The sequence below is a fragment of the Labeo rohita genome, chromosome 8, assembly GCF_022985175.1.
Source record: "Labeo rohita strain BAU-BD-2019 chromosome 8, IGBB_LRoh.1.0, whole genome shotgun sequence".
Classification (NCBI taxonomy): Eukaryota; Metazoa; Chordata; class Actinopteri; order Cypriniformes; family Cyprinidae; genus Labeo; species Labeo rohita.
Window position 1 is genome coordinate 18781722 of NC_066876.1, and position 24849 is coordinate 18806570.

At 36.0% G+C, this 24849-nt stretch overlaps 2 protein-coding genes and 1 long non-coding RNA gene across 10 annotated transcripts in view; 2 read left to right on the forward strand and 1 right to left on the reverse strand.

Moving 5' to 3' along the window:
- Positions 1-8826, forward strand: part of kazna (kazrin, periplakin interacting protein a) — a 48126-nt gene extending 39300 nt beyond the window's left edge. For all 4 annotated transcript variants that reach the window (XM_051117423.1, XM_051117424.1, XM_051117426.1 and 1 more), the window contains 8 exons: positions 1147-1270; positions 3147-3352; positions 3526-3644; positions 5801-6032; positions 6225-6326; positions 6420-6586; positions 6725-6845; positions 8130-8826. In XM_051117423.1, the coding sequence (XP_050973380.1) occupies positions 1147-1270; positions 3147-3352; positions 3526-3644; positions 5801-6032; positions 6225-6326; positions 6420-6586; positions 6725-6845; positions 8130-8288 (1230 nt within the window). In that variant the 3' untranslated portion in view covers positions 8289-8826. The remainder of the gene's footprint in view (positions 1-1146; positions 1271-3146; positions 3353-3525; positions 3645-5800; positions 6033-6224; positions 6327-6419; positions 6587-6724; positions 6846-8129) is intronic.
- A 1188-nt stretch (positions 8827-10014) lies between these two features.
- Positions 10015-17262, forward strand: tmem51a (transmembrane protein 51a). 2 transcript variants are annotated; one of them, XM_051116311.1, is made up of 3 exons: positions 10015-10218; positions 12040-12510; positions 15534-17262. In XM_051116311.1, the coding sequence occupies exons 2-3, from the start codon at positions 12152-12154 to the stop codon at positions 15934-15936; spliced, it is 762 nt and encodes a 253-aa protein (XP_050972268.1). In that variant the 5' UTR covers positions 10015-10218; positions 12040-12151; the 3' UTR covers positions 15937-17262. The 2 variants fall into 2 exon arrangements, with proteins under 2 accessions (XP_050972268.1, XP_050972269.1); XM_051116312.1 differs by lacking the exon at positions 10015-10218 and adding an exon at positions 10287-10428.
- A 1339-nt stretch (positions 17263-18601) lies between these two features.
- LOC127169986 (uncharacterized) lies at positions 18602-19980 on the reverse strand. 4 transcript variants are annotated; one of them, XR_007828298.1, is made up of 4 exons: positions 19495-19980; positions 19296-19365; positions 19063-19161; positions 18602-18971 (listed from the first exon to the last, which is right to left on the reverse strand). It is a non-coding gene; the product is annotated as an uncharacterized LOC127169986 (long non-coding RNA). The 4 variants fall into 4 exon arrangements; XR_007828296.1 differs by having other exon boundaries at positions 18602-19161; XR_007828297.1 differs by having other exon boundaries at positions 19063-19365.
- Between the last annotated feature and the right edge of the window lie 4869 nt (positions 19981-24849).

Consider the following 24849-nt stretch of genomic DNA (forward strand, 5'->3'; position numbering starts at 1 on the left):
GTAAAAAAAATGTCTGTAATGACCGAAATAACAAAAACTATTTATATATTTATATAAAAATGTATAAATATAAATAAAATATAAATTAAAAATTGATTTATATAGGGACTATTATTATCATTATTAATAGTAGTGGTAGTATTCAGATTGTAGTAGTAATTTTTTATTAATTTAATATTGTAACTAATATGAATCTAAAATTTAGCAATATCATTATTGCTACTATTATTTATAATGTACAGCGTTTTTAGCGTCATTATTCCAGTCACATGATCCTTCAGAAATCATTATAATATTCTGATTTGCTGTTTAAAAAACATGTATTATCATTGTTATTATTATTATTATTATTATTATTATTATTATTATGTTGAAAACAGTTGAGTAGATTTTTTTCAGGTTTCTTTGATGAATCGAAAGTTCAGAAGAACAGCATTTATCTGAAATAGAAATCTTTGATGATTATAAATGTCATCAATTTTAAACAATTTAAAGCATCCTTGCTAAATAAAAGTATTAATTTCTATACCAGTGTATAATGTTACAAAAGCTTTTTTATTTCAAATAAATGCTGATCTTTGAAGCAAAAAATCCTGAAAATAATTTACTCAATTGGTTTAAATATTAATAATAATAATAAAAATGTTTCTTAAACAGCAAATCAGCATATTAGAATGATTTCTAAAGGATCATGTGACGCTAGAGTAATGATGCTGAAAATGTAGCTTTGATCACAGGAATAAATTACATTTTAAAATATATTCAAATAGAAAGCAGTTATTTTAAATAGTAAAAATATTTCAGAAAAATATTGCTTTTGCTGTATTTTGGATCACATAAATGCAGGTTGGTGAGCAGAAGACACTTCTTCAAAAACTGTTCAAAAACTTTTGACTGGTAGTGTAATACGATGTTCTAGTACTATTATTAGAAATGCAGTGTTGTAGCAATAATAGTAAAGCAATAATCATATTAGTAACTGTAAAGATTGTGATTCTGATTCTTTAGCTGTTATTGTACTGTGAGATTAAGTGTGGCAACCTTCATGTGCATTGTGCCATGACACAGAATAGTTTCGCTGCTCATTTTTGATGCATCACCTTTGCTTCCATTGCTTATTATTTCTTTCTTTGTCCCCGTCTCCAGTCTCTAGAGGATCTAGAGGAGCAGAGGCGCAGAAAGAAGAAAGAGAGGATGGGCCTGGGCTCTCTGTCTAGGGTGTTCGGTCGAGGAAAGCAAAGAAAGTCTCTGGACCCTACTCTGTTTGATGGTACTAACACACCTGACTACTACATAGAGGAAGATGCTGACTGGTGACGCTGCTGAGAGCCCCTCTACTCGTTTCTCTGTGTGTGTGTATGTGTGTGTGCATTTCTTTATCGCTGCCATCTTTATGAGCACAAGCTGACTGTACAATGATTCCAAACTGTGCCGCAGTAGACCCAAACCTGCCCGGTGCATGTGCGTGCGTGTGTGTGTGTGAGTGTTCATTTTATACCCACCCTAGCATCTCACTGGAAACTTGAAGGACTGCTGAATGTGTAAATAATAGTCATTGTGCACTCAGTGCTTGTAAATGTTTCCAGATGCCTTTTATATCATTTAACGCTCATTGTCTCAGCTGTTTTTAAACCTGTGTGTTAAACATATTGATGGAGCTCTCCTGTCGGAAGCCAGCAGGACCGTCAGTGTGTGTGAAAACCCAAAAAGGACATTTGCTCTTTCACACTGTGATCCAAACGATATCCACTCATCCACAGCACATTCTGACATTTGGACATTTGATGTAGTCTGTGATTTTTAGTAAGCAGTGGCTTGTCCTGCCTTTCCCACAGGAGAGTTTATTACACACGCTAACTCTGACAACTGCCTTCACAACAACACTAACCAGAAGACAAAAACTGATCTGAGAACTGTGGAAATACAAACCCAGATCGCTGGTTATAAAAACTTAGGGTAGTTGTCATTGAAAATGATTACTGTACCTTTAAGAAAGCAGGGTATGACATAGAGCTCCACAGTAGTTTCCCATGTTGCTTAGCAAGTGGGGACTGGATTACCTTTACTCTACAGGGCCTTTCAACCATTAAACTTTGTATTTATAGTCTATTATTTTTATTTTTCTGAAATCAATGCTAGCTATCATTCAGTGGCAGATTCTTACCATTGTGTACATTTCAATATTGCACTGACATTAAATGAAGAAGTAAATGAGTTTTCCAGAGCATGTAGTGTGTCTTCATCAGCTGGAGATGGAGAGACGGCTCTTGTTTTCCCTGCTGCGTTTGGCTCAGGCTGATGCTGAATAGCATGGAACTCTAAATGGCATGGAAATGGAAATGGTAATAAGTTATATAACTACAGACTATTTTGAAATAAAATCAGAAACACTGAACAGTGTGTGGCTGAGTTCTTCGCTCTTTTGTAATTGTGTTGTGGCACTTCGCCTCCCTGAGCTTGTCTTCAGGTAGCAGTAAGTGTGTGATCATAATTAACTAACTCATTACTAAATACTCTTAACCACACGGGACATTTATGTGTATGTGTGTGCGTGGTTGTTTAACCCATTCTTCCTTTTATCTTACTTTAAAGTTTTTAAAGGGCTCTCAAATTTCATTTTGAATTCTGTGTACATTGTTTTTCTCTGCAGTGGCTCATTAGCTCCTGGTGATGTGCAGACTCCACAATCCTGATAATGAAGGGGGAAAATGGTTTAATATATGAATAGCTTGCCTGTACAACAGGAAAAACCAGACCATACAAGCTGTTTATATCTTTTCCAACAACATTTACTCTTTACGAGCACTTAGCAGTAGCCATCTGTTTCGTCAGTCATTAATATACAACATCTGGACGCAAACAACTCTGTTATCAAACACTTATAGACGCTTGAGGTTGATTTTAGCGGTTTAGTGCTGCCGTCTACTGGTGAAATTATTGGTTTAGTGACGCTTTAGTGGCTGGTGTTATGATGTAAATGGAAAAAATGTGTGTTCCAGGACATTTATCTGACTTGTTATCTCTGTATTAATATAGTGTGTGTGTTAAAGGTACTGTACACATACTTATCTTCACCTGAGAAAACACGGTGATGTAGCTCATAAATTATAGTAAACAAACTCATCTCCCGTCGTCCACCGATCTAGACTCCGACAGTTTGTCAAGCCCCGCCCGCCTCAGTGTGAGCCTATCAGAATGCGAGGAGCATCTGGATCGGCTTCAGCAGGTGGAGCTTGCCCGGACGGCCCCCATGTCTCGCTGGCGTGCTGGAACCGTGCAGGCGTGGCTGGAGGTGATCATGGCCATGCCGATGTACATACGGGCCTGTGCAGACAATGTTAAAAGTGGGAAGGTTAGACGTGACCTTGTCCATATGATGCATAAACACTTGTCTACAACAGTCTATAAAATTATACCCTTAAATACACAGCTGATCCTATTAGCTCTAAATGCTTTGGGCTATGTAAACAAGCAGAGCTTGTGAATGTTACAATTAAACATTAATCTCTGTGTGTGTTTTGTTAGGTCTTGTTAGTTCTTACGGATGAGGACCTGGAGGCTGTTTTAGGTATCAGTAATTCAATGCACCGCAGGAAACTCCGTCTGGCCATTGAAGACTACAGAGATGCAGAATCAGGACATGGGTGAGAAACACATCATAAGAGTATATATATATATATATATATGTAAATATACATATATATACTCTTATGTGTGTGTGTATATATATATATATATATGAAGAGTTCAGATGCAAAAGCCTCTAAATCCATCTGACGTATTTCTTTAAAATTAGCTTTTCTTTCTGGCTACTTTCTATTTCTTCTGAATGGGCTGAGGCTGGAATTTAGCGAGTCTGAAGTAAAAGTATTTGATGGACGTATAATATGTGTCAGGAGCATTCACTCAGTATCATTATCTCATTTTTGACTGAGATGGCTTTTAGCTAGTTTTGCATCTGAACTCTTCATATCTATCTATCTATCTATCTATCTATATATATATATATATAGATATAGATATATATATGAAGAAAAAAAGCATCAGAAAAAATATTTTCATAGAGTGGATTACTGCAGATTTTTATGACTGTGTGTTAAGGTCAATAATTCTCTTAAAAACATAAGATATTTTGACATTTTTAATGAAAAAAATAAAGGTTAGTTGTTAAATTGTTGTGGGTTACAGGATAGTTCACCCCAAAATTCTGTTATCATTTACTTACTTTCATGTTGTTCCAAACCCATAAGACATTGATTAAAGGCTTAGTTCTAACAGAAAATGCTAATTCTGTCATAATTACTCACCCTCATGCTGTTCCCAACTCGTAAGACCTTCATTCATCTTCAGAACACAAATTAACATACTTTTTAATGAAATCCGAGAGCTTTCTGACCCTGCATAGACAGCAACGCAACTGACACATTCAAGGCCCAGAAAGGAAGGAGAAAGAGAAGAAATTGTTGAATAAAGCTATTTTTTTTTCTTTGGCACAAAAAGTATTTTCATAGCTTCATAAAATTAAGGTTGAACCACTGATGTTACATGGTCTATTTTAACAATGTTCTTACTTCCTTTCTGGGCCTTGGACATGGTAGTTGCTGTCTATGCAGGGTCAAAAAGCTCTCGAATTTTATCAAAAATATGTGTTTTGAAGATTAACGAAGGTCTTATGGTTTGGAATGACATGAGGACGTATAATTAATTTTTCATTTTTGGGTATACTAACTAGATATACTACTAACTAGACTAGATGTGGATAACAACCCAAGCAATCCATACATACAAATAATTGCAGAAATTAAGTTGTGTAATAAAATGGAATGACACAGGGAAAAAGTATTGAACTACTGAAATTTATTTAATACTTTGTACAAAAACCTTTGTCGGTACTGACAGCTTCAAGACACCTCCTGTATGGAGAAACTAGTCGTATACATTGCTCAGGTGTGATTTTGGCCCATTCTTCCACAAAGTCTTCAAATCTTGAAGGTTCTATGGGCCTCTTTTATGAAATCTGATTGTTAGTTCTTATTTTCTTTCGGATTCAAGTCAGGTGATTGGCTGGACTATTCTAGCAGCTTTATTTTCATTTCCTGAAACCAGTTGATAGTTTCCTTGGCTGTGTTTGGGATTGTAGTCTTGCTTAAATGTCCACCCTTGTTTTATCTTCATCATCCTGGTACTGTAGGTGTTGGGACTGGGCCAGCTAATATTAATTTCCGCTGACAAGGGGCAGGATTGCTTTCTAATTACTGACAGATTTCAGCTGGTGTCTTGGCTTTCCTTGCCTTTTTGCACTTCCCTTTCTTGTGTTCAATACTTTTTCTCAGTGTCATTCCATTTTATTACACATAATTTATGAACATATTTGTTTTGTTTTGGATTGTATGGATTACTTGGGTCGTTACCAACATCTGGTGGAGATTTCAAGTCAACAGCACTTTTGGAAATATATTTACTGAGAAAAACTGTGATGTGTCCAATACTTATTGTACTTGCTGTATTTTCAGTAAAACCTAAGGGCGTTCTGTTTCTCCAATGAAAGTCTAGGTAAAGCATTGTAAAATGAATCCATATGAATCAAATAGTTTAATTCAAGTTTTGGGAAGAGAGGTGGTCACTTTTTATGATGAACAGATTTGAAACTGAGTAAATGATGACAGAAGTTCCCTTTTCCTTTCGAGTGGTCAAGTGATGTGACTCCCCAAAAACATCAACACACAAAGTGCTTTTCTAAGAATTTTTATTTCTAGATTTATAAAATATTTCTCCTTTTCTTTAATTTTTGTTATTTCAGCCTTTCTAAAGCAGCTGATCTGGATCACCACTGGGTGGCTCAGGCCTGGCTGACTGATGTGGGTCTCCCACAATATTCCCAGTTCTTCCACACTCACCTTGTGGACGGACGTCTCCTAAGTACGCTCGCACGAACCGACCTTGAGAAGCATCTGCACGTGTCTAAAAAAGCCCACCAGAACAGCCTGCTGCTGGGAATACAGCTGCTGCACACGCTCAACTTTGACAAAGAGGTACAAACACACACACAAACCAAAAGAACAGCATGATGGAAATTCGTACAGGCACTAAACATTACCAAAAAGGAACAACAACCATCACAGACACACATCAGAATAGCCCAGTTTGGAAAAACAAACCCTGATAAGTCTAGTACATTAATGAAGCTAAACAAGAAATAACCTGTAAATACTGTTTTAATGCAGATTTTGCAGTCCAGGCGATCAGAGTGTGAGAATCACAACACAGACCCTGTAGTGTGGACCTGTCATCGCATCATCAAATGGATCAAAGAGATTGATCTGAAGGTACCAATGAGGAAAAAACAGCAGTGGTAACAGAGATGGTGTAGGTGTTGGTATGTGAAAAAACACAGAAGAAAAACATATCTTTTCATTTAGGAGTTTGCTGACAATCTTCAGAACAGCGGGGTTCATGGTGCTGTCATGGTGCTGGATCCCTCCTTCAGCTCTGACACCATGGCAGCGGCTTTATGTATTCCAAGCAACAAGCACATGGTCCGTCATCACCTGAGTGAAGAGGTGAAGGCACTTGTCAGTGCAGCCAGGTAAGAGTTAGTATTAGTTGTACTGCATGTGTCTGTGTCTAACCTTACAAATGTATACGTCTCTATGAATAAATGTCTCTTTGTCAAGATCAAGAGACAGTGGAGTCATGAAGATTTCTCTGATGTCTGTGTCTGCAGGGCAGGGTTTGATCAGGAAGTTGAACCTTTGGGGACTCCGCCCACACTTCACCGGCAAAGTTCTCTAAGCAGCTCATCACCCAGTTGTCATGAAGATCAGCAGTCTTTAAGAAGGGTGAAGGTAGAGCACTAAAGCTGAATTATAAATTCTTAAAACTCATACTAATGCCACATTTAAAGGGATTTTCACCCAAAAATGAAAATTCTTTCATTAATCACTTACCCTCATGTCATTCCGAAATCCGTAAGGCACAGATATTTTTGATTAAAAAAATCCGAGAGCTTTTTGACCCTGCAAGAGAGGAAATTGTTGAATGAAGTTATTATTTTTCTTTTTATTGCATACAAAAAGTATTTCTTGTAGCTTCATAAAATTACCGTTGAACCACTGATTTTACATGGACTGTTAACGATGTCCTAACTACATTTTTGGGCCATTGCTGCTTATGCGGGGTCAGAAAGCTCTCGGATTTCATAAAAAATCTTTATTTGTGTTCCGAAGATGAACAAAGGTCTTATGGGTTTGGTACGAGTGAGTAATTAATGACAGAATTTTCATTTTTGGGTGAACTATCCCTTTAAGGGCAAATCTTTTGAAACCTGTCAAGAACATGTGTTGATTAGGGGTGTGCAATATGGACAAAAAATTATATCTCGATATTTATTGGGATTTTAATTGATAATGATAATTAAACAATATTTGCTGAATGTTTTTTTGTGCTGGTACCTTGGCTGGTTCAGGCCTGTTATGGATATAAATTACACTAAAACAGCCAGTAGGTGGCGGCAAGTCCCTGTCTTAATGAGTGATTAATTGAATCATTGAATGAAATGATTCATTCAAGAGGGCTGATTTATTTAGAAACAAAGCAAGTGGCTGCCTTTATGAATGGATCGTTGAAACATTGACTCATTTGTTGATGTCTGCATTTACACCTGCAAGACGTATTTTTTGCTATTATTAGTATTAGATGTCTTTAAGATGTTTATGATTTAGAATGTATGTAAAACTGACATCTGAAAGACGTCTGTCAGATGTTTGTACACAGAAGATACTTTCCAGATCAAAAGATCTTTAACAGACATCTTGCAGATGTACATGTGCTATCTGGGGTGTCCCTGATAGCACACGTACATCACAGAGACGTCTATTTGACGTTTGCATTTACATTTGCAAGACATGCAATGCAAGACATGCAATTGCAATGACACAAGGTAAATGATGTCACATTGTGCCACCACAGTGTGCTCTTTTTTTTTTCAAAGTTTCTTTGAGTGTAGTTTTCAGTAACAATGCACCCTCAGAGAGTGAAGATTTGTATTATTGCTTGAATAATTCTTAAAAGGCAAATGTTTGTTGCACCAGTGAATCAGAAATCTGACAGATCCATTTTCGTTTCCACAGCAGCAGCTTGGTCTCAGCCCAAAGAATTTCACTGGACGGAAGATCAGTCACCAGAACAGGTCCGGGTCGTTTCCAAGGAATGGTCTTCAGGAGGTCTCACTACAGCGTGAACGTTGCCCAGTCCGACACTTTTCTGCTGCTGAGCTCACCAATGTCTGAATCGTTCTCCTGTCAAGAGCACTGTTGAAAAACATGACACTTTCTCAAAGCTCCCAAATGGGGGGGATTTTCTTTTCATTTTCAAAATGAAATTTCAATGAAAGTTCACATTTTCAGACATTAGACTCTTAGTTTGCCAGTAGGGGTCTTGACATTGCTTTGTAGACCTATGTTGTTGTGTATGACTGTGGACTCATTTGTCTCAAAGTGAGACAACGTTAAGAATCCATTGGAAAGGGCACATACACTAAACATTTATTTATCTGTTTAGATGTTTGATGAAATTATAGGTGCGTTTAAGGAATGGGTCATGACAGTTGCAGAGTGAACCTTGACAAATATAATTCCACAGTTAAAATTGTGTTGAAGTTGGATTCTTTCCTCAATAAAATGAATATTTTGACATTTAATGGGTACATTTTAGAAAACGGACTCCGATGACATTAGTTTTAGTATCACAAAATATTGTACAAAATAATGTAAAATGTCATGTTATACAGTACATCAATATTTAAAATAAATGATTATTTGAATTTCATGAATTTACGTGAATGAACTTTATATCCACTGGGTTTCACTTAGTCATGTGGTTAAAATGCTGACGTTACAGCAGGTGAATAGCAGGTCCATAATCACCAGTCATGCACACCCACTCAAAGTGCACAATTTTGTATGATATTTAATTTCCCAACTGTAAATCACTAATCTCAATACCATCCAAACATAGGTAGTATGCTTCCAATTCCAAGGTCATGCACACTGCTAAGCTGTAACAGGGGTTAGGCTAATGATCATGGTAAATGTGCAAAGATCAAAGATATGACTTGTACATTTGTATGTTTATTAAGTGACTTTCTAAAGCAGCGTAAAAGAAAGTGAACATTTTTATAGGGAAATACAGGACATGTAGGACATGTTCCCCATGTCTTAAAATTTATTTAAATCTTCTGGTACGTCTTCTCTACTTGTCCTGGGACATTAAGACAAGAAACAATTTTAATATTTTTTTTTAAATTATCAGCTATTTTTTTTCCCTTCTTTGTTGTTTTCTTCTTGTTTTGTTCCTCACATTTCTAGTATCTCAGGATTAATAATATACTAAATTATACTGAGAAAAATGTGTAGTACGGAGCACTCCTTGTTCCGTTTACTGTAAAAGTTAATGACGTTCCTTCACTTAAGCAGATGAGGAAGCACCGTGCTTATTTATTCAACCTTTGTCCAATATTATTAACACTGCCAGAATCACAACTGCCCGTAAAATAGTTAAATATTGTTGAGCATTTGTTCCGCTCTAAGAATCTGTGCTTGGGTGAACCCTGTTTGACATATTTATGTGGGTGATGCTGGTGATTTGATGTGGACCACCCCCAGCTGCTGACCGGTGTGATAAATAATGCTCCTATATTTAAAAAATGTATACATAAACTCCATGTCATAAATAAACTCCATGTCAGCCCCACAGATCTGACTGGAGACTGAAATACGAAAAGATGAATGATAATAAGATTGGAACAAGACTGGAAAGCTTTTTATTTTATGATTTTATTTTTAAAATAAAGTTTGAATTATTCTGTATTATATATGGAGTGCTCATATTCATCACCATTGGTTTCCTGAAAGTCTCAATATGTGGTAAAGTTTTATAGACCATCAGTGTCAGAGGACAGGGAAGTTTTGTCCCTCATAACACATGGGCGGGGCAGGAGCCCGAACAGGTCTGTTAAAGGGTTAATTCTGGACTGCAGGGACAGGAAGATGTTCACGTTTGTGAAACTCAAGGCCAACACGCTTTAAGAAATTCAAGCTCAGTTTCTTAAGGAATGTAACAAATGCTCCGGTGTACGTTTGCATCATTGGATTAAACGTGATTTCATTCAATATTTGAACGGGTTCGGTCTTCTAAACACAAGGAAGGGATTTCTTCTCGGTAAGACTGACTACATTCCCAGAGAACGTAAAGTTTGACTAGTTTTCCTGGAACGTTTGTTACTGTTTACATGAATTTACATATCGCGTTCGGTGTTTAAGGAGCACGTTGTGCGCAGCGTAGTTTGTTTTAAACGTAGCCTATATTTATATATTTAATCATAGATTTTTTGCTTTTGCTATCTCAGTGTTTGACAGGACGTCTGGTCGGGTAAAGTTGAATTAATGTATTTAATGTTTAAAGATATTTAACTCTTCCTTATAAAGATCGAGATAAAGCACAAGTGTTTTATGTTTCCACTGATACGTTCAGAATCTACTACCTAGAAGATTTTCAGAACTTGATGCTTCAAGGGACACCAAGAAAGAAAATATTATTTGCCCACATATTTTCCAAACTTAAATGACGTACTTTCTTGAACAAAATGAGATGTTTGATACAATGTTATGGACTGACACACTTAAGGCCATTTACAAATATTAAACGTTTTTGCATTTTGCATAAAAAAAAACTAGGTGCTCAAGTTAAATTAAGTTTAAAACACATCTAAAGACAAATTTTGTCCATTCCACTTAAATTTTTAATCAAATGCCCCTTGGGTGTCGTTTTGAGTAGATTAATGTAAGTGATGACATAATTGTATTCCTTTAAGTTCACTGATGCTGTAATGTGAGTGTACCTTTCTCTCTAAGATACAGGTACTGTCTGTCAATGCTGTCTTTAAATTGGCTGTTGCAGACTTTCTGGGCCTCTGGTACACCCTTTCTCCCTGTTACGGTGCCCCTGGTTAATGTGGTTTTATGTGGCACTCTTTTTTCTTGTCTAATCTGGGTGCAGTGGCTTTTGTGAGAGGAGGAAATTCCTACCATTCCCATGTGGATTCACTATCATAATTTTGTCATCTGTCTGCATGCTTAGACGTGCAAGGTAAATTCTGTTATGTATCTATTTCAGGCATGTATGCTTACTAAACCTTGCTTATGCGTAAAGAAAATTACATTTACGAAGTCAGATGTCCCGGGATGAAATTACGTCTGTCCATGGAGACTTTAATAACCCTGCACGAATACAGACACACAGCTCATGGACAACTGCCCTCATTTTTCCACACACACATCACAACTTATGAGTCACAGTTGAGGGAAATAGATTCCATTATAAACCGCCTGGCTTTGCATGTACGAGAGTTACGCTGATCTGAGAACATGATTTAATGTTGCTACCATGCAGAGAAATGATTAAGGGTGCGGTTTGCACGCTTATCCAAGACCTGTCTGTACAGATAACCAATACCAGGAGGCATGAAGCAGCAAAGTTATGATGTGCTTTCTTTAGCGCGTGTGTCTCTATTAAACAATAACACGTTGATAGTACAGACATTTTTGGAGTTTGGATCTGCCTGGGTTTCACTCTAATGTACACCTTCCAGAGCAGAGATGAAATTTCACCGAAGTCTGTGTTTGCGAAAGCAGTGAACTCTGTCACTTCACTCTTGAATCAAACTCTTTCTTCCATTTTCATGCACCTGTAACTAAAGCTCAGTTGAAGGGACACCTGCTTAATCTCATGGAAGGAAGTTAGGCAAGCCTAACATGCCTACCGATGTGTGTGCAGACAATAAACATTCTTTGATAAAAACCTTATCACTGCTGAAGCACAGACTGGGTCACTACTGTGCTTTTCACATAGGCTTTATTGAGGTACTTCAGGCCTGGATCTTTGACGTTGATGTTTATTGATATAAGACACTTTTATGATACGCCTTCCGATTATTCAATCACTTTCCTGCTGATTCACCTGTACTCCATTTTCTATTCACAGAGCGGGTCCAGAAAGTTCCAGAAAAGACTGGAAAAAATGAGATAAGCCAAGGTTTGCAGGCGTTCGACAGCCAGAGGACGAAAAGCAACGTGTCCGGAGGAGAATCGAGTCCATGGTAAGGCTTGGAAACATGTCCTACAGTGACCAGACGCCACCCAGCCACAGCAGGACCAACAGCAGTAGTTCTGGGGCGCAGTATGCTACTGCCGCACTGGGCGTGGGCCTTATTGCTCTGGGGATAGTCATGATTGTTTGGACCGTGGTGCCGGCAGGGTCCGGAGGGAACAGCTCCAGCCCCGGCATGGATCAGGGTCAAGTTCGGGATACCTCATCTGTGGCGTTCGTCCTAGTGGGGGGAGGAGTGTTGCTTCTGCTGCTGTCTGTGTGTCTGAGCATACGGAACAAACAGCGGGCAGCCAGGGGACAGGAAGCCAGCAGTACACCCGCTAACACACAGGAGGAGGGAGCTACGTGAGTACATACTGTTAAATACACACCCAGGTGCAGCCACATTCTTACACTTTATGAAGATAAATAGGCCAATGACGCGACTGATTTATTTATTGGCCTATTAATGTATTTAAAAAGATATAAAAATATAATTCACACGCACCGTGACTTGAATACATTTCAAAATTTCCTTTAAGTTTCTGACTTCCTTTTTTTATTTTATTATTTTAAGATGTCATATATACAGATGTTCAAAAGTCTGAAATCATTAAGGTTTTTAATGTTGTTGTTTTTTTTAAGAATTCTTTTATGCTCATCAAGGCTGCATTTACTTGACCAAAATACAGAAAAAACAGTTTCATTGTAAAATATATTTTCATTTTAAAATAATGGTGTTCTGTGTGAATATACTTTAAAATATAATTTATTCCTGTGATGCAAAGCTGAATTTTCATCAGCCATTAGGATTCTTTGATGAATAAGAGCAGCATTTATTCAAAATAGAAATCTTTTCTAACAGTATAAGTCTTTGCTATCACTTTTTATCAATTTAATATCCTCTCTTAATAAATGTTTAAAAAAAAAGATTTACTGACAACAAACTTAAGTTGTAGTTTATATTGTTATACAATATTTCTGTTTTAATAAATGCTGTTCTTTTTAACTTTTTATTTATTAAAGAATCCTGAAAAAAGTATCACAGTTTCCAGTAAAATATTAAACAGCACAACTGTTTTTAACATTTATAAATCGGCATATTAGAATGATTTCTGAAGGATTTTGTGACACTAAAGACTGGAGTAATAATGCTGAAAATTCAGCTTTGCATCACGGGAATAAATGATATTTTAAAGTATATTCACATAGAAAATAGTTATTTTACATTCAAATAATATTTCACATTATTACTGTTTTTTTTTTTCTGGATTTTTGATCAAATAAATGCAGCCTAAGCTTATGAGCATAAGTGACGGCTTTAAAAAACATTCAAAATCTTACAGATCCCAGACTTTTGAATGCCAGTATATATCAGGTTGATGCAACTCCTCTGATATCATAATGAAAAGAAGCCTGATGAAAATAATGAAATTCTTAATTAAACATTATTAAGTAGTTTTGCATAATCTTGTGTTAATATGTCTTAGAAAAAAATAAATGCTTTGCTGATTATTAACATTCAAACTTTGTCAGCCAAATCAGTGTGGTCCAACCAGCATGCAGGAAAAAAGACAGGAAGTGTGACTGTATCTGTGTCTCATTTTGGAAGCTACACCCTCCTGATGTTGCGTTTGTCGGCCACATTAGTCATCAAGGATGTATCTTTATTTAGAAAAGTAACTATTCTGAAGTTATCCGTTAGTCCTCTTGAAGCTTAAACTATTGTAATTTCTTTCTGACTTTGTGACATTGGAATGTAATGGTTACTTTTCTAAAATAAGGCAGCCTCGATGACGTAACCAGCTGACTTTTGTAATGAGACAGATTGTGTGTGAAGGGGAAGAAGTCTAGTTTTAAATTTAGGATTAAGCATGGTTGGTTCAGATTGTGTTGTGGTGACTCAAAAAAAAAAAAATTATATATATATATATATATATATATATATATATATATGTATATTATTAAGATGTGTGTGTGTGTGTGTATATATTTAAGGTATAAACAAAATACTCTTACACCGCATGACATTTTAGTTTTTGGAAGAATTCTTCTATGCTCCCCAAGGCTGCATTTATTTGATCACAGCCACAGTAAAGAGTAATATTGTATATTATGGCTACAATTTAAAGTAACAATTTAAAGAATTTTATAATGTCATTTATTCCTGTATTACTGTTGTTTTTTCTGGATTTTTGATCAAATAAATGCAGACTTGAAGAGCATAAGGTACTTCTTTAAAAAACATTGATCCCAAACTTATGAACAGAAGTGAAAGTATAATGAAAAAAGCCTCATGAAAATATTGAAATTCTTTATTAAACATTATTAAGTAGTTTGGCATAATCTTGTATTGTAATGAGACACAGATTGTGTGTCAAGGGGAAAAAGTCTCATCAAATATAAAAAATTAATAGCATTTTGTGAATGAATAATTCATGATATTTGTCAAAAAATGTTAAAAATTAAGATGTGTGCATATATTCAAGGTATAAACAAAATACTCTTACACCACATCACATTTTATTTTTCAAAAGAAGTCTCCTATGCTCCCCAAGGCTGCATTTATTTGATCACAGCCACGGTAAAGAGTAATATCGTGTATTATGTCTACAATTTAAAGTAACTGCTTTCAATTTAATAATTTTAAATGCAATTTATTCCTGTAATGCGACGCTGAATTTTCAAGCAGCCATTACTCCAGTCTTCAGTGTCACTTCAGAAATCATTCTAATCCAATGATTTGTTTTGCTCCAAAAACATTTACAATGATACATATACAATGATATGTTTTTTCAGGATTAGAAGTAGGATGTAGATGTCTTTGTCACTTTTAATCAATTTAATGCATCCTTGCTTAAAGGGAAAGTTCACCCAAAAACAAAAATTCTGTCAATAATTACTTACCCTCATGTCAGTCCAAACCTGTAAGACTTTCATTCATCTTCAGAACACAAATTAAGATATTTTTTTATGAAATCCAAGAACTGACCCTGCATAGACAGCAACGGTGCTACCACGTTCAAGGCCCAGAAAGGTTGTAAGGACATCTATAAAATAGTCCATGTGATATTAGCGTTTTAAGTGTTTTATGAAGCTACAAGTATACTTTTTGTGCGCAAAGAAGACAAAAATAATGACTTTATTCAACAATTTCTTCTCACCTGTGTTAGTCTTCGATTACCATGACACAGGAGCTGGCGTTCTGATGTAGAACGTCTGTCTCTCTTGATTCATGACACGGAAGAGAAGAAATTGTTTTTTTGGGTGAACTATCCCTTTAATAAAAGTATTAAGCATTGATTAAATCTTACCAAACATTATGAATGATAATTTGAACAACAGTGAGCTGTGGATGATTGTAAATGTGCATTTATTTTTGCTTCTAGGATGGACCAACTAGCTCAAAACTACATGGTCCCCACTTACGAGGAGGTTGTAATGAGTGGCCAGTATCCCATCAGTCAGACCTCTGACCGACACAACAGCATCACCCAGCTACCAGCTTATGAGGAGCTAGATGAAGATCAACACACTGTTGAAGATGAAGTCAACCAAGCACGTAGACCTTCTTCTCAAATCGACCCCAGCGCTGGAGCGGGTGGCCGGAGAAACAGCCGCCCCGGACGCAAGCTGATTCCTCTTAAAATTAGGCGCATCAAATCTGACAATCTAAGAAGGAAAAGCTTAAGCGATATCCAGCAGGCTAACGTGTTCACCATCGAGCCCCTCACGCCGCCTCCGCAGTATGACGATAAGCTCCCTCCGCTTCCTACAGACACACAACAGTGAAACATGCTGGAGGTTTACGCTAAAACTGCAGTGTGATGAAGTGTGCATGCCTTTTTCACAAATTACTACTGCGCTGAACTCCATATTACTCCTCTGGATAGGACGTGCCACTATCAGCAGCATAGAGGAGGCAGTACTGTGTAATGGTGGAGAGCCTTCATTATGTCTTCCTGTGATGGCTGTCTATTTCCTGTTTAGCAAAAAAAAACAAAAACAAAAAAAAGTTGGATTAAAACTGGATTTCTGAAAAATGTTTACTGAAAAACTGCTGGTCTTGATACATATCAGGCTGGTCTTGTTATTACTGTCAAACTTGAAATTCAGCATCCAAGCTGTCCAAAGCTTTATTGCATAGGATGTCAACAAGAATTTCCGAAGAGATGTGAAACTGTGTAAACTGTGAGTCACAGCAGCACTGTTGTGTTTTTTTGCACTTATTTGTGTGTGTGTGTGTGTGTGTGTGTGTGTGTGTGTGTGTGTGTGTCGGGTGTGAGTGCATGTGATGTTTTGTTGTACATTTTCCATTAACTTTGCTTTAGTTTTTGTATTGGTTTCAACTTTCTGTGTTTGTGTGTAACTATACTTGTTCTTCGTGACTTTGTTGCCGGAGTGACAAACCGTGAGGTCATCAGTATGTGTCTGTCCTCATGGTTTACGACACAGAGAGGTTCATTGACCCTGCAGCTGCCTTATATCACTCTCTCACCAACACACCACCAGCCACAGAGAATTTCTTGTCTCTCTTTTCCACTAACTTGGATACACAAACACTTAGTCTTTTCATCCCTTTATTTTTAACTTTTAATGTTGATTTGTGTGAAGACAACTTTGTTTTTTCAGAGGGCAGCTGTGGCATCTCCTTGCTGTGAGGTTCAAGCTCCCAATCATCTGTCTGCACTTGCGTTACTGCTCTAAACACTCCAGGATTTTCACATTAAGACATACCAGCTGCTGGTTATTACTGAAATCAGTGTTTGTTTTTTTGGAAGTTTTGCTGATGCCACTGCAGTTTAAGATGGATATGGCTGGAAAAATGTTGCTAAATCTCATGTGTTATTTAATATGTTGTACGTTTCTACTGTTGATTCTTTTTCTATTTTGTTATATTCTGTTTATAATTGTAAGCTAGTATGTAATTAGAAATAAAAACAGTTTGACATGTGGATGTATTTAATCTAGAATATTAAAAATATATATTTGTGTCATGAGGGATGCTAAAAATAAAGTGTGTGAGTGAGTGATAGCGAAACGGAATAAATTTTGTCCTTCAGAGAAATTCCTGTATTTTAGAAAGATCGAAAGGAATAAAAATGTTGGTATGAATTATTTAAGAAATGAAACTGGATACTTTTTGAATCTCTAAACATGAAGTTTGTTACCACAAAAGGAAAAAATAAAGATTTGACACAAGAAAGGATTTCATTTTGGGTTATAAATGCTCTTAAATTTCCATCCAGAATTGATGTTCAATTCACACCCTAACGTCAGTGTAGTGAACTGTGATTCATCCAGTAACTGAGTCAGTTCACTGAAAAGATTCGTTAATATTTGTTCACTGATTTGTTCAGTGATCCTTGCTATAGAATGAGTGAGTCATTGGCTGCGTTCGAAACCGCATACTCAATGAGTAGGTACTTAATTTCAATAAGTACTTACTTAACGAGCGCTGAAAGAGTACGTACTTTACAGCCAAATCTCGTTGAGTATGAATGTAATTCGGACGTCATCCGCCATGTTTACGTGATCATGTGATCTACAAGCTCATAACAAGCGCAACAATTTAAGAGATACAAGAGGCAGGATTGATCTGTCCGTGAATATTTTGATGTTGATAATTTGCTAATTTTGTGGTCTTGTTAAATAAACAATTTTACATTTTATTGTGATTGTAGTATAACCAATTTTTTTAAATTGTGTAAGAAAACTTGAAGATGAAATCGTTCTCTTTAATATGTAGTTAATTTCTTCATTTTATGTGTAAAATTGGCTTAAGTGGTTTAAATCTCCACTGTTTTCTTTTCTTTTTTTCTTGTTGAATTTAACTTTCGTTTCATCCACCAGGCTTCTAAAAAGGCACCGTGGTGAATTATTTAGATATTTAACCTTGTTATTATGTTGTTGTTTTTTTTCTGTGCATATAATGTCATACCATGATGAATGCATGATGTTTGTTTTCTGTTTTTTTTTTTTTTTTGTCATTACAGTTGTCCATTGTTAGGTACAACCATATTTCCAGATCTTATATGTAATTATATGCAATAATAATAATAATAATAATAATGAAAAGAGTGACAGGTGCACTAACACCTCATAGCATCAGTAACTCAACAACCCGACCTACCAAGTACAGTTAAAACACACCTCCACGTTTGCAGTGTCTGCACACAGGAGACATCAGGCAGCTGCTGGAACATCTCGCATTTACAGACTGTTGATTTTACATTTGAAAAATGTAAGTATTACTACTTAAAAATTAAGATAACACCATAATGAACTGCATTGCTAGCCCACTCCAACATTTACACAGAATAATAAAGATACATGCTAACTAATTATATAACTTTTTTTTGACATAGCTATGCATGAATATACACTCGACAAATGCAGGTGATTTGAATCCATCAGTTTTCAGTTAAGCAATGAATTAATGTATTAGTTAACAAAATATGTATATTTTATTTATTGACAACAATAGAAAACATGAATAAATGAGTAAAAGAAGGAATAAAAGCATCATAATAAATACATAAATATACAAGTCAACAACAGATGAAACAGAGCTTTATTCAAACTTATTGGTCTAACAATCATGTATTTTCAGACGGTAAACCCCACATTCTATTACCATCTCAATGCAGCTGTGCCAATTCTTCTGCTGTGCTGTGCTTCACAATCTCACTCTTCTCAATGGGGATGTTGTTGAGCCAGAGGATGAGAAAGACCATGAAGACACACCACTGAACCCCACAACCTTGAGGCAAGAGCAGGAGAACATGTGCGGCACAATCTGGCTATCGCTGTGTCTGCTCGACTACCTGTGAAACATTTAAACAGAGTAAAACATTTTACAATTCATGTTGTCAGCATTCCATTTCTTGACAAATTTCATTTCATGTTTACACTCACATGCTAATTTTTGTTGTAGCTCTATTACTTTTGTAGTGGGCTAAACCGCATTTCCAGGATGCTGCTGTGGATTTCTCCTTTCTCACTGCTCACACCAGTCTGCAGACATTTCAGATCATACAAAGAAGCACAAATATAATACAAAAGCATTCATTTTAACTTTTTTTTTTTTTTTTTACAATAATTTGATTTATTTTTTTTATTTCTGTATTAAAGTAACAAAATGATCTTACTTTATATTTTTGTTTCAGGTCTTTCTTGCTTCCCACAAATGCTGCCGTCACCTGCTCCACCACAAAAGATCTGCAGAAAATACACAGAAATCACAAATCAAAAATGCTGTAATAACACTGTTTGATGTTACAATAAATAAAATAAAGTACAACTTAAGATTTAAAAGATGTTTTATTCATTTATGTAATGTATACTCACTGAAAGCCTTTGATGGCAGCATTCCTTCATCAGTCACTCTTCACCGGATAAACACACGTGTGTCTCATCAGTCCCTGTAACATCCAGACATGATTCAGTTAACTCTGTGATTCAATTCTGCATTTACATGTTGAGGTAGTTGCTGATGTGTTAACTGGCTTTTTATCCAACACAAATGCTCCTCAATTTATCAACAGTAATGGACAAATGAAACAGATGAACTCATGTTTAGTTATGTACATGTGTTTATTTACACTATTTACATTCAACTAAAGCAGTGTTGACAGCAGTGAATTCTACATAATAAGCACACATAACGTACACCACTCGCACAGATGTCTGTTTCATGTTGTGATGTGCTCATCTGCAATTCTCTTACAACACTTTACTGTCAGTTGTTAATAAACATTTAGTAATCGAAGATGTATATGGCTTATGTAAATCCACTTTGTTGACGTACATGTGCTTACTGGAGCTCTACTGTTTGCTATACACAATTAAAGGTGTTTTTACAGCAAAATCACAATATACTATAACGTTACTGTCTAGTCTTTGCACCTATATATACAGTTTAGTAAGTCAGCAAATACGATTTTAACACAAGGAACCGTGTTTTGGTTTGCAATACTCACATTTGTAAACACCCTTGTCACGGTTCTCAATCACGTTCGGTAATGACGTATTGCTCTCCCGTGGACTCCTGGGATAGAAAAGTGTCCTTTGGATGCACACTCCAGAATCTGGGCCAGTTGCATAAACTTAGCCTCTATGTTAAGACAGTGTCTTAAGAACTATTTTGACCAACTAGCAGTTAACTAAGGGGTAATCAATCATATATTTTGGATTCAACTTAGACTCATCTAAGTTTTTGTGTAACCGAATTTTACAAATTTTGACCAGTCTTATAGAAAGAAATTAGATGACTAACTTTTAAGACTAGTCTAAACCTTTTATGCAACTGGCCCCAGAATCTGGGCTGAAGCAGTAGGACATCCGGGGATTTCTCGCCTACTCTTTTAGGTTCCGAACGTACTTCTTTCTTCACGTACTCTTTTTTCCTACTATATAGTAGGTAAGTAGGCATATTAGAACGCAAATTAAGTATACGTACGTCCAAATCTCGCGAGAATGAGTGCACTCGCCTACTAATTCTCACCTACTCTTTTATGAATACTGAAGATTCAAACATACTCATTCGCTCGCCTACTGTTTTTTGCCTACTATATAGTAGGGAAGTATGCGGTTTCGAACGCAGCCATTGAATCAATAACTCAACCGATTCAGTTAGTGAAGGGTGTATCCCTACATTACGTCCAACCAATCAAACGCTCCTTCAGAAACTTACTCGAATGCTATTGGTCGTGCTGTTACCTAGGCAGGAAAGCAGCAACGAATGCATTCACGCGCTTTGGAAGTGGAAGACCAAAGTGATCTTATATAAGTATGTTTGATTTTGGATTTAATTACTCATATGTTCCTTTTGGAGGTAGAGCAAGTGTTTAACCATAAAACCTGCTGCTATTGTTTAATGTCTGATAAGTAAGCGAGTTACGGACTTTCTGAACTGAGTAAACTACCTGCCGATAATGACACACATTTACAATGTTGTTATTTATGTATTTTAATAACAGCTTAAACTTACTGCCATACTAAATAGCTGAGAGTGCTTAATTTGAGTAGCATTAATTGACATCTAAATAGAGCATTTGCTTACGTCACGATTGCGCGGCCATATTGGCCACACTCGAATGTAAACAACAGCATGGATAGTGTGGTTAATGTACTACTGAATACGTTGTTCTGCTAATTTATACGGTCTAAACCACAGAAAAACGTGTAGAAGCTGCTAAATCATATAGAGAAGGACTTAGTAAGCAGGAAACGGCGTAATATTTTAAAACTTAAGTTAACGTGGTAAACATACGTATAAGTATTAAGATATTAGCCGAATATTTCCCCTAACGTTACCTGCTCGGAAGTACAAACACGAATGTTGTCGAGATTCTTGCCCTGGAAATCCTGGTTCAGTCTGGCCAGCCACAAATGCCCTTTGTTTCTCAGACAGTTTGTTTGCACTCTTCTCCTTGATTTGTTTTAACTTTTGGCAGTCTATTGTACTTCGAATGTTTTTCCCATTCTGACAGGTTAGTACAGCACAAAACATGACAATAAATGACTATTTTCAGAAGCAATAATCAACTAAATATGCAGGGTTCGTTTGGTTCACTGGCATTGTTTACATTCAGTGCTGCCAATATGGTTGATTGATAATGTGTTGTGAAAACACTGTAGGCCTTGACTGGTTTTCTCTGAGAGGCTTTTATTTTACAGCGTCTTGCGCAGCAGATATTCAATAACAACCTTGTATTTAATAGTACAGGGATCACATGATCTAAGCCTGTGGCCACTACAACTGTTTTGTAAGCCACAGTAATGGAAAGTCATAATCTGATTTTATACATAGACTCAGGCTGTAAAGGGTTTAAATGCCAAACACACATGCTTCTGTTAATAGATGTGAGAAAACAGAGTAATTCAACAGTGACTCTCACCCGTACTGTTTAATGCAGATTTTATGATAAAATTTCTCTCTCTGATGCTGGTAGTGTAGTAAGGGAGGAGTTACTTTACCCTAGACATGAAACAACTATTGTAGTTGTTAAGAAAGGACCCTTTTTCCATGTTTTTTGTATGTTTTAGGAATTTAGCAATAGGATCTGTCAGTCATAATGTCACTCAAATAAGAGCTTGTCAATTTGATCACACCTGGAAGCATTGACTGCTTGACCTTTGACTGGGGTAACGAGAGAGATTGTGTGGAGAGGAAGGAAGAGGAGCCAAGTCTTGTCAAGATTAAAGTGATATGTCCATGGGGCATGCAGAGATCCCTTCAGGAGTTGAATTTCATCAGTATTTGCGTTCTATGGAATCATCTCTCATCACAATTGTGAGGATTTTTTTCCTTGCAGTTGTCTGTTTACGTGATCTTAGAGTTAAGACATTTTCTCAGAATTACACTCAGTTCTGAAAGTCTGAACTGTGAGATATAAACTCACAATTGGGAGAAAGTACTTTTTTATATTTTTTTATTCTGTGTCAGAAACAAGAAAAAAAAGTCATACATTATCATTCAATTGAGATTTTTTTCTTCAGAATTATTAGTAATCGGTATCGGCATGTCGGTAATATTTCACTGGGTCCAAACGATATTTCACTGTGGTTCATGCCTAGTGAAAAAAGATCTGGTGATGCACCTGGTGGACTTTCTTGAAGTCCATTCAAGAAAGCCGCTGCCATCTGTAATATGTCATTCATCCATTAGGTGGCAGTACATTCACACCAGCGCAATGCACTCAAATGTATCTCAGTGTGCTGTGACACCATGGTCACTTTTAATCCGTTTTCCTGTGAGAAACAAATGGCATTGTGTATCTCTGTCTGCCAGCCCCAGCAAAATCCCCATTAAATGAAAAAGGAGCAGAAAAGAACGGGGGAGGAAATGGAAGACAGTACTGCATTGTGGCATATTCAACACTGTGGGCAGAATGTTTTGTCCCCTTTACGTACTGTGTTCCATTCTTTAGCGTTAGTTCACTTGTTTAAGTGTCTGTGTATGTGTGTAGGATGGTGTGAGGTCATGCTGTGTGAGATATGAGCCGTTGTGGGGAATTCAGACACGCTGACCAACACTGTGGGCAGTGGAAGACACAGTCTCTCTCTCTCTCTGCCTTTCTCTCTCTTTCTGTAAGTCTCAGAAGAGCATAAAGAGCTGTTGTAAGGACTTTAATGTGCTCAGCATGATTGCTAGTGAGGAAAACCACACACATGCTCAAAGAGTAAGTTACAGCTTTGATTTAATCAGAGGAAATTGCAAGATGCTGGATATAAAAGTAAATGTTCACATTTAATGTTTAGTAATTACTGCATTCGTGCCTACATATAGAAAATAGTACATGAGTAATTTGTGCATTATAAAAGCAGGTACATACACTGTAAAAAATAAAAAACACAATTTGTTGAGTCAGATTAAAATAATTTGTTACCTTGCTGCCTTAAAATTTTAAGTTCAGTCAACTAAAATACGTTTAGTCAACTTGAAATGTTAAGTTGGACAATGTAACAACTTAGATATTTGTGTTTGCTAAACTTAACATGAGTAAGTAACCCAACTGCCTTAATATCTAAGTTGTCATTTAGTATAATTCAACATTTCAAGTTGAATAAACTTTTTTGAGTTGAGTGAACTTAAAAGGTTACAGGTTACAAATTATTTTAAGTTGACTCAACAAATTGTTTTTTACAGTGTACAGCACATATTTAAAGCTAAATATAATCAGCATTTAAAAACAAATTCTTTTGCTTTTATTCAAAGAATACTGAAAAAGTGCATCACTATTTACACAAAAATATTAAGCAGCACAACTGTTTTCAACATTGCTAAGATGAATTGTTTTTTGAGCACCAAATCAGCATCATTAGAATGATTTCTGAAGGATCATGTGGCGTAAAGACTGCTTAAAATTCAGCTTTGCCATCACAGGAATAAATCAGATTTTAAAATATTAAAATAGAAAAGTTTAGTTAAATTGTAATAATATTTCACAATATTAGTGCTTCTACTGTATCTTTGATTATGTAAATGAAGCCTTGGGAAGCATGAGATAGCATGATATATATACACTACCAGTCAAAAGTTTTTGAACAGTATGATTTTTAATGTTTTTAAAAGAAGTCTCTTCTGCCTACCAAGCCTGCATTTATTTGATCCAAGCAGTAATATTGTGAAATATTTTTACTATTTAAAATAACAGGTTTCTATTTGAATATATTTTAAAAAGTAAATTATTCCTGTGATCAAAGCTAAATTTTCAGCGTCATTATATTAGTGTTCTGTGTCAGATTATCCTTCAGAAATCATTCTAATATGCTGATTTTCTGTTAAAGATGAATAGAAAGATCAAAAGATCAACATTTATCTGAATACTTTTATTTTTTTAATTGATCAAGAGTGTTTATAAAGACATTTATAATGTTACAAAAGATTTTAATAATTTTAATAATAATAAATGTTTTTGAGCAGGAAATCAGAATATTAGAATGATTTCTGAAGGATCATGTGACTGGAGTAATGATGCTAAAAACAGCTTTGAAATGACAGGAAAACATTTAATTTTAAAATATATTCAAATAGAAAACAATTTTTTTAAATAATAAAAATATTTGCTGTACTTAAATAAAATGCAGGCTTGGTGCGCAGAAGAGACTTCTTTAAAAACATTCAAAATCTTAGTGATCAAAAACTTTTAACTGGTAGTGTAGATATATAACATAAGCAATAAGCCCAGAAAATGCATA

What these genes read in the sequence shown, in the direction of transcription:
- tmem51a (XM_051116311.1), top strand. Translation starts at nt 12,152, where the DNA reads ATGGTAAGGCTTGGAAACATGTCCTACAGTGACCAGACGCCACCCAGC. An exon ending in ACACAGGAGGAGGGAGCTAC is followed by an intron (nt 12,511 to 15,533) that starts GTGAGTACATAC and finishes TTTTGCTTCTAG; the next exon opens with GATGGACCAACTAGCTCAAA.